The sequence below is a fragment of the Nicotiana tomentosiformis genome, chromosome 4 (assembly GCF_000390325.3).
Source record: "Nicotiana tomentosiformis chromosome 4, ASM39032v3, whole genome shotgun sequence".
NCBI lineage: Eukaryota > Viridiplantae > Streptophyta > Magnoliopsida > Solanales > Solanaceae > Nicotiana > Nicotiana tomentosiformis.
In genome coordinates, this window is record NC_090815.1 from 118,654,159 (window position 1) to 118,664,136 (window position 9,978).

Consider the following 9,978-nt stretch of genomic DNA (forward strand, 5'->3'; position numbering starts at 1 on the left):
AACATAAGATCATGATAATTTGAGGAAACAAGGCAAATAAACACGGGGAACAATTAGTGGTGAGTAAAAGAAGCAAAACACTTACCGTGCTTGAAAGCTCTATTGGTTCTTCAGGAAGCAATTAACAAGAGTTAAAAGAATACTAAAGATAACAAGGTATATAATTAATTAGGGCACCCGACTAAATAAAATAAAAAAATAAAATTACAATTTGCCCCTATAGTGACTGGTCAAATATTTTAAAGCTACCGGTTAATGGCCGGGTTTGATGTAAGGGGGGAAGATGCCTAATATTGAAAGTTAGGGGAGATTAATTTTTAAGACAAATTTCGAGAGGAAAAATGATTTCACCCAATTAATGGGCTAGGTATATGTTTGCTCTAGTTTTTATTAGTGTACAAATGCACAAAAAAAAGTTTTTTTTCCCTATAAACAAAGTGCATGTAATTGTTTTTGAGGAAATCCTACAAATCAAACAAAAAGAAAAGAGTTTCTTACACACTTGATCATTTTGTAACTATTATTTAAAAAAATAGCATCATTTATTGTTTATTCCATAAAGAGAACTTTTATTTTCTTCATTATTAGCATATTACAAAAATTAAGCCCAATATTCATCTTCTTCACTCCATTTTTTAAAATCTGATGCATATGTGAATGCCACCTAAATTCAAGATATATTGATTTATACGTCTTTTATACTTTGTATATCAAGTATCACTTTAATTCAAAATATATTTTTATGTATATAATTTTTGTATATTTAATTGTGAAGTGCCATCTTATTTTAAGATGTATTTTTAATGTATATTTCAAATATATTTTATATGTCAAGTGCCATTTTAATTCAGGATGTATTTTTATATATATTGTATATTTATATGACATCTTAATTAAATTTAAGATATATATATTTTATGTATATTTCACATATCTAAGTGTCATCTTAATTGAAGATATATTTTTTATGTATATTTTTTGTATATTTTATATGTGTTAATTCAATATATATAATTTTTATATACGTTTTGTATATATTAACGTATATTATTATCGAAGTAAGATCTTTATGTTAAGAAAAGAAGAAAGAAGGAAGAGAAAAACTTAAGAAAGATAATTAAAAAGAAAACGAATGGAACAAATTTAGAAAATATATTGGATTCGGCAGAAATTAAAATTAAGAAGATGAAGAAAAAGAAGAAAAACTAATAGATAAAGAGAAAAAAATGCATGATTTTTGTACAAAGAATTATTGACTTTCCATTCAAATTGCTTATGTTTAGAGATTAATAATTAATATTCCTATTTTAGTGGAACTGTGTGCTATAAATATAAATATTTTTCTGTCACAACTGTAATATTGGATTTTATGTTACGAATTTATTATATTTTTTTTAAATTATGACAGTTAGGTAAAATTACTGTTTTCTCGACGGCAACCCAAATTGACCAAGCTTTTGAACGGATATCCAAATTAACTTATTGACGAATAAGTGCCCTTTTTAATGGAAAAAAAAGAAGGAAAATTCAAAACTACGAAATCCAAAAATTCCCTAAAAGGAGGACACGAGTCCCAAAAAACTAGAGGCGAAAAATCACAGGTGGAGGGGAAGGCTTCCATCGCGTCACGAACAAGTATAAATAAATTAACTAAATACCTTCCCATTTCGTTTTCTGCCTGAAATCTGTATATTCACATTGAATCATTCCCCTTTCTTCGTTTCTCCTCCTAAATTTCTGAATTATCCGCAGTTTGGTACGTTCTTCTTCTGCTTCAATTAGGGTTCCGTCACCAATTCCACCTTCAAGTTTTTTCTTCCTTCTATTGTTTATTGCTCAGCTAAATTATATGTTAATTTTCACAGATTAGGTCAAGAATTCAATCATTCATCATCAGCAGCAATTCCAATATTGTTTCTCTATGAGGGCATCCGGTAGTGTCTGCCTTCGATTCTAATTCCATCAAAAGCACCAAAAAAAGAGGGGAAAAAGGATTTTTAAAATATTTTTGTAATTCTAATAATTGCTTCTTCAATGCGGTCGTTTGTTTCAACATCGAAGGCAATTAGGCGTTTAGTTACGCATCGCCACGTGTTCAAACAAAGAGCGGGGATTGATAATTGTGGTTGGGGATTAGGGAATAATGTTCAAGTTCGATGCTCGAGTGGCATTGCTGGTGTTCCTTCATTTGTTCCTGGTTGTTATGATGCTGGTAGCAAGCTCATTAAGCCTTCATCGTCGTCGTTGGGAGAAGTTTATAGGATTGGGCCTTTAATTCAAAGCAGAGGATTTTTAGGCTGCGGTGATGGGGAAGAGGGGAATATGTTATCCAAAGTACACGAGGAGAGGCGTGTCTTGGGGTAAGTCCTTAATTACAATTTGCAGCTTTTATGATTATCTGTACATTCCATTATGGCACGCGAGACCATGATTTATTTTAGTATTTGTAGAATGGAATGATAAATTTGAGTTCTTAATTCATTCGTTGTGTTTAGATATGCTATGTTAATACGATGATTTTTATTGTGACGAACGAACATACATCCAATGCTAAGTGAAATGTTTTTTAGAAGATGTAAAGTTTGTACTATTTTTATTATTATTGATGTAAAGTTTGTGTTTTGTGACTTATTTTTTTAATTTCCTCCTTTTTTAATCTTCTCTCCCATTTTTGAGAAAAATATGATGGTGAGCAAATAAATAATATGTGTAAGATACATATAGATATAAATCGATATACATGTGCAAAACCTAAGGGATTGTATGTTCAGTCTGGACTACTACAAAGGGAAAACTGTAGTTACAATTATCTAATTTCATCTGTTAATTGGTTAGATCAATGCATGGAAAGAAAAGTGGGATGAAGGAAGAAGTGAAGATGCAACCTTTAAGTTTTTGTACCAATTGAGGTTAAGGGAAAAAAAAGAAGAAAAGTAAAGATACAACTTTCTAAACTTTAAGTACCAATTAGGTGAGGTGAGGTGAATGAAAAAAATACGGAGAGTGAAGAAGAATAGTAAGTGAACAATCCCCTAAGCTTTAAGTACCAACTTTCATGAAAGATGAATGGAAAGTAAAGAAGGAAAGGGAAGAATAAATGTAAAAGGTACAGTTCTCAAGGGATTAAGTGCCAATTATGTAAGATGAATTGAAAGAAAAGAAGAATAAAAAGGTAAATATACAACTCTTAGAATTTTTGAGTACTAATTGGGTAAAGGGAAAGAAAACGGAAGAAAAGAGTGAAGTATTACTTTGTGATAAACTTTTTCTTATTACATTGTTGAGCATGGTTAGTGAGGATTCATGTAGCCGATCCCAACTTGCTTGGGATTGAGGCATAGTTGTTGTTGTTGTTGTCTCACCCTTCTCCAAAGAAAGTATTCCCTTCAAAACATAACTTAGTTTATCCCACCATTTTCTCAAAATTTTTTTACATCGTATTTTCTTCGGCTTCCAAGCGAGAGAAAAACAATTCCATGTATTTTTGTTCTTGTCATTAGCAAGTCCAGGTTCCAAGCATGATCTTTACATTGTAACTGAACATCGAAAAGGACAATTTTAATTAGTGTCGACACCAAATCAAGAAGTTATTTTGGGGTGTTTGAGCTTTATTAGCACTATAGATATGTCTAGTAACATGTGTATAGTAATGTCGTATAGCTCCTTATAAAAAAAGGTAAGTCATGTCGTATAGCTCTAGTATGATCCTTGTGATGCATTTAGATGATTATGTATATCATTGAAATTGTTGGGGGACTGCCCATGTTGGTATGTTGTATGCTCTGCTTTTCCGTCAAACTGTCTAGACAACTATATTTAGGGCTACAAACACTCTTTCAAGCTTTGACACAGTTTGTTCAACCACTATCATAATTCTTATATCCAACATAAATTTATGGTTTATTGGTACAATCACTAATGTTCTCATTTGGTGATCCACAATTCTGTGCCGTCTGACTTCTCAAGAATAAAGAAAGATCTCAGGAGACTACATTTTTATAAGTTGTAGCTACAATTGTCTAGAAAACATGCCTTGTCAACATAGGCCAAAGGTTTTCTTGCTCCTTTGTTTTCTGTTTTTATCAAGGGCAGAACCAAGTTTTTTGCCGTCTTAAATCAGCCCAGCACGTACCAATAGCAACTCAGACCACCTCCAAGCCTTGCCACTCCTAACCTAATTTTGTACGAGCAATCATCTTAGAGGAGGCTATTTAAAAGAGATCCATGTGATTAATTGTTTCCTGAATAGACAAGAAAGTACAATTGTTAGTCGGTTACCCTTTGGTAAAAAGAGTCTGTTAGCCTCAATTGCAGTAATGGAGCATAAAAATTTGATATTCACACAATGTCACAAGAAATGAAAGTAAACGGCGGTATTTACAGGGAAAAGGGAAAATAACATATGACATGTAACAGATGTGGCAATGAAAGGCCCCATCTTCTGTAATTTACATGAAGGATAAGTAGTGAAAGGAAACATAATAAAATAACATACTTACGTCTTTAGTTAGAGAATAATGAAGAGCAAATTAAAAATATTAATTCCAATTCCTTGAAGTCAGCAATTTACTCCTCCAGCTTAAGAATTAATGAGGATGCACTTTATGGGTGTAGAACTTGATCTCAACATGTTTTTACTCTTCAAACTTTTTAATGGTTAAAAAAGTATAGCTGTTGAAGAGTCACTCGTTGCTGTCAAATTTTTTCTTGAGCTACAAGAGGAAAAGATACCTACCACACTTCCACTGCTACTTACTATATGAAACACAAGAAAACCTTGGCATTTCAGCAACTAAAATTTTCAGCAGAGTTGATGATTGGCTCTGCATGCTCAGTATTTTTTGTTCTTCTTTTGTGAAATTTGGAAGCGAACTCAGTTTGACTTTCATTTACTTGAGATCCATGCTGATTACTCCTTCTAGATAACAATCGTCATTTCAACTCCTGAAATGCAAAAACTGCCTTTCAATCCCCTACTGCTATCAGAGAAGTCGCTGGACTTGAATGCTAACTTATTTCACTATTATTAGATACTCTCCAGAGCAGTTATATGCTGTAGTTGCTGCTGTTGACTTGTACGAGGATTTCCTCCCCTGGTGCCAAAGGTCGGAGATTTTAAGACGCCATCCAGATGGATCTTTTGATGCTGAGCTAGAAATTGGCTTCAAATTTCTCGTCGAGAGTTATGTGTCTCATGTGGAACTAAACAAACCAAAATATATCAAGGTAACATTGACCCATATATTTTTTTTTGTTATTAGTTTTTAAATTTCTTTTGGTTAAGCTTATCTAGCATTTCTTTCAATCTAGTTCGATATTCCTTCTTTTAAAATGTTTCAGTTACTGTTTTTCTTACAATAGTTATTCTATGTATCTTCATGAATTGATATCACCCGGATCTTAGTAAGATCAGTGGCATCTCCATTCTTGAAATCATGCTAATACTTGAGTGGAGGATATCAATTAAGAGTTGGTTCATTTGTCGCTATGACTTCTAATTGAAGCTACGAGTGTCAATGGAAGGAGACAAGCATAACTAAAAAACTGGCATTGAATTTATTCTTGAGAAGTTGGACTTTGATGGGGGGAGTGTAAACGCTAGTAAATCTACAACTTCAGAATTGCACATCTTTTCGTGGGACAAGTACTATTTAAAAAAGCATTATTTTCATAAAGAACATTATTTTTTCAATCCATGCTTTTAGATGAGATAGGGAAGTTTTGTAAAACGACTTGCAATCTTTTGGAAACCATTCAGATCTAGGAAATTATCCATATAGGCGATTCTAACTAGTGCGATTTCAAGCAACTGGATCAAGGTTTAGTCGTTGTTTGTAAACTTAGATTAGGCCCGGTATTTGACAGGAGCTTTTATTTTGGTTAGAGATTGTAGATCAGTGTAGGGAGACCTAGTGCATGTATACCTGTGGATTTAGAGAACCCTAATTTGCCTTGAAAGACTAAGATTGGGTACCGAATAGAACAAAAGAAAAACACAAATGAAGCTGATGATTCATATGAGCGACTCTGCTAGTTTTGAATTAAGGTGTAGTTATTGTTGTTGTCGATGAACTGTTTAGAAAATATGAGGTATGGCGATAGAATCCCAATTTGTATTGCTAATGTGAAGGAGAGCGTATGCTAACAAAATGAGACATCAATGGATTTTGTTAGCTCCCTAGTTCTAGAGTGACAATGTAAAGCCAGCTGCAATGCTACTTTTGTCCTTTTGTAACTTTGCATCTTCTTGATGCTTTTTGAATGAAACATCTTCATTTAAAAAATAATGAGACATCAAAACTGAAAGAATCAGACAAAACAGAAAGTTAGAAGCGTAGAAGAACATGCAAGAAGCACACATAGAACTGATAAGAGCAGAAAGATTGAGTAGGTTAGAGGCAGTATGGCTTCTCTTCCTTTCCGTCCGTCATTTCCGTTTCTCTGCATGTTGTTTCCTTGGCATTTGGGGCCTTGGTTTTTTCGGGCTTCCGTATTACTATGAAGTTTGACTTGATATTACATATAATTGATTTTAACATCTGAACAAGATTTCAAGAAAAAAGAACAAAAAATGGGAATATTTCCTATCTGTGTCTTGGCGTCATACGCTTTCACCGAGTGGCAGAGCATCTATCGGGGGAAAGTACCAAAAGAAGAGAACACACCAGGTCATGCATCCACCAAAAACTCATGGGTCATGCTTCTTATGCCATTAACAGGTGTCTTGTAAGTAGCATGTTGAGGATAGGGATTTAAATTAAGGCGGTGGGAGGGTCACAATGCTTTTTTACTTGGTCCATTTTTGGGGTTCTTGGATGATAGGTTACTATCCTTTATTATATATTTTAAAGAAGAATTTAAATGTGTTTGATGTGTCAATTAGATTCTAAAGCTTTAGGATATAGGTATTATCAACGAGTATCTGTTCTTTAGATCAAGTAATCCGGATGGTTTTACCTCTAATGACCATTCTGGATTATCTAATTCGCCTTTCTTTCATACATATACTTTTTTTTATTGTTGCAGACAACTGCTACCGATACTGGCCTTTTTGATCATTTGATTAACATCTGGGAGTTCAACCCTGGACCAATTCCAGGATCTTGTAACCTTCACTTTTTGGTGGATTTTAAGTTTCAATCTCCATTATATCGACAGGTAAAGATTCCATTTCGACATAGTACAATATTTGACGTCTTCGCCATTTTACTATGTCAGTAACAATATTCAGAAGATACTAATTACATTGCTGCATGGTGGAAAACTTTTGGGGTTTGCTTGACTGAGGTACACTAGGTGATTAGCTTATTGTATTGAGATAGACCTGCCTTGTCCCTGTATTCCAAATTTATTCTTCATCTGATTGATGCATTAAAGAATCAAACTACATGAGTTCGGGGGTTGAAAATATCATTTCCTTCTACTACATGGAATGCATTTTGAATACCATCAAGTAAATCACTTTTCATACTCCTGTCTCTGCGCGAAAATAATCCACTAAAGCTTCAATCTTTTGACCTCCTAAATTATATTTCATGGCTTGTGACTCATCTATTACCACTACAGTAGCAGAAGCATGTTGCTCAATATTTACTACCTACCTTCTATGTATGTAAATCCACATTGTTTGGTTATTTTTGGCATGATATAAGCTGATACATCAAATTGTAGGACAAAAGGGAAGTATATGGGGAAGGATGCAATTTTTGTGGCTGTACTCTAATAAGTTGCATTCAGTTTTTCTATTGGGGCACTGGGGATAAGCGGCTGAAAATGGCCTTAAATTGTGAGCGTCAGTGTCCATAAATTAATGTTGGGCATATGGGATTAATTTCCTTCTATGTTGATTATGTTATCTTAACTAAGAAAAGCATTAGTGATGGTTCATTTGTTTGTTACTATCTTGGTGCTTGATATCATTCTTGCACCACAGTTAGACCATTATTTCAGTTTGTAGTGCAAAGCTTCTTAATTTCATATTTTATCTAGGAAGTATGTGTTTCATTTTCCTCTGTTGATGGTTACGTCTAATAAAAGCCACTAGAAATAATCCATCTTCTTGGTACTATTTTGGTGCTCGGTACCATTTTCATCCTTTTGAGGCGCTAAGCCATTTCAGTTGTTGTCTTGATGGTATGAAGCAGATGGATCCCACCTTCAGCTCCAGCATTCTTCCCATTCTTTTCTTCTGGGAGTGAATTTATAAGAGGATTTGACACTTGTTTGCAGTAATCTGGATGATGTTCCACCTATTTATCAGAGTTTGTTTGGTTTGATAAATCAGGATATAAGCCAATTCTCTCTTCCAAGTTGGTAACATCAGCTACCTAAATAGTTACGTATTTTATTAAGTACTGTACCTGTGAATTTTTATTTGAGTGACTGAAAGTTGAACTGTTTAGGCTGGGTTTGGTATTTGGTTTACTAGAGGCACCTCAACAATGAAAAATCTGAGTGTTGATTTTACTTATAGAAGTTGATTTTGCTTTTGCTGTAATTTGTACTAAAGTTTGTCTCGGAGTTTCAGAAACCTTGTTTTATCTTTTCCTTTTCTTTTTCAGTTGATTAGTTAAGGTGTGTTATCTTAACTTACTAACTAAAAGCCATGGGTGCATTGTTCTTTCACAGGTAGCAAACATGTTCTTTAAGGAGGTAGTCTCTAGACTAGTTGGTTCATTCCATGATCGTTGCCGTGTAATATATGGACCAGGGGTTCCGGTTCATAAAAATACATATCAACAGAGGGCATGAAGAGCGATGTTTGGTTTGTTGATGAAATGAAAACATGAGGGACCAGTTCAATTTTCCAAGGACCAGTTGGTCCTATTGCATTCTAATTCTTGAGTTAATTCAAAACTTGAGAAAGTGCTGATTCAGCCTCCCTGGTATTCCCAGTTTTCTCAATATTACTAAATTTACTTCTTTTGGTTTCTTCTGACGGGAATACGTTGGGGCCGGAAATGTAACTGTTCTGATTATGCCATTTCTTTGTACCATATTACCTCAACCATTACATCAGTTCATAAGGTATTCTGCTAATGTTTTTAGAAGCTTCTGTGGAAGGATAAATGTTCCTTTAATTTATGTTAAAGGTATAGGGATGCTATTAGTCTGTAACATACACTTTACTTCTATTATGAAATTTAATAATTGGGCCTAGCTAGTCTTGATAAAAAAAGAATAAGAATCACTGGGCCTAGCTCAACAGTTATTGTAAAAATTGCACGGGGCGCCCTATTTGATCGCCCCCATTTAACCTATACTCATATTTTTAAATTTCTTTAACCTATACCCTAATTTTGACAACTTCAGGCGCCTCCTCTTCTTCCTCCTGACCTATGCGCTCCTTTCTTCTTCTTATTTTCCTCTTCTTTTTTTCTCTCTCAAACACATGAGACTTTGTATAAGTATTATTGATTGGATCTGTAAAGTTTTTATTAAATCTTATCAACTACCATATTCTATGTTGAAGGACGAGTAAATAAAACTCCACAAGCTGGTTAAAGTAGGTGTGATTTGTGTCTTTTCTTGATCCATCCTTCTTAAACATACAACAACAACTGACTACGACATGTCCTCTCTTCCAAGTTACCTGCCACAAGAATGGCACATGCATGTGAATCATCTGTAGGAAAAAAGGGCTGCAGAACTGAAAAATAAAAGATAAGAAAAATAACTTCAGAACATCATCAAAAAAATCAGTTAAAACTTCAGTACAATTTAACTTAAGTTACATTTTAAAGCCATCTAACTTCAAAGAAAGATAAAACACAACTTCAGCTCTAAGACTGCTGAAGTTTAGCAAATATAAAACAAAAATTTCATCTCCTAGAATGCTGAAGTTCAGCAAATACAAAATAAAACTTCAGCTCCTAGAATGCTTCAGCAATTACAAAACAAAAACTTCAGCCAAAACATGATTTAGTTTTATTGAACTGAAGTTTGCCATTGCACTATGAATTGAAGTTTGCGTGATTA

General features: G+C 33.8%; 1 protein-coding gene across 3 annotated transcripts; it reads left to right on the forward strand.

Annotated features, from left to right (window-relative positions):
• The first annotated feature begins 1,561 nt into the window (after window positions 1-1,561).
• Window positions 1,562-9,159, forward strand: LOC104090892 (uncharacterized). Of its 3 annotated transcripts, XR_685014.4 has the most exons (6): window positions 1,562-1,756; window positions 1,866-2,360; window positions 5,031-5,226; window positions 7,027-7,158; window positions 8,145-8,334; window positions 8,629-8,764. XR_685014.4 is itself a non-coding variant. In XM_018769013.3 (5 exons), exons 2-5 carry the CDS (start codon window positions 2,035-2,037, stop codon window positions 8,749-8,751), a joined length of 777 nt encoding a protein of 258 aa, XP_018624529.1. In that variant the 5' UTR covers window positions 1,567-1,783; window positions 1,866-2,034; the 3' UTR covers window positions 8,752-9,159. The 3 variants fall into 3 exon arrangements, 2 of the variants coding, with proteins under 2 accessions (XP_018624529.1, XP_009594383.1); XM_018769013.3 differs by lacking the exon at window positions 8,145-8,334 and having other exon boundaries at window positions 1,567-1,783; window positions 8,629-9,159; XM_009596088.4 differs by lacking the exon at window positions 8,145-8,334 and having other exon boundaries at window positions 1,567-1,756; window positions 8,629-9,159.
• The last annotated feature ends 819 nt before the right edge of the window (window positions 9,160-9,978 follow it).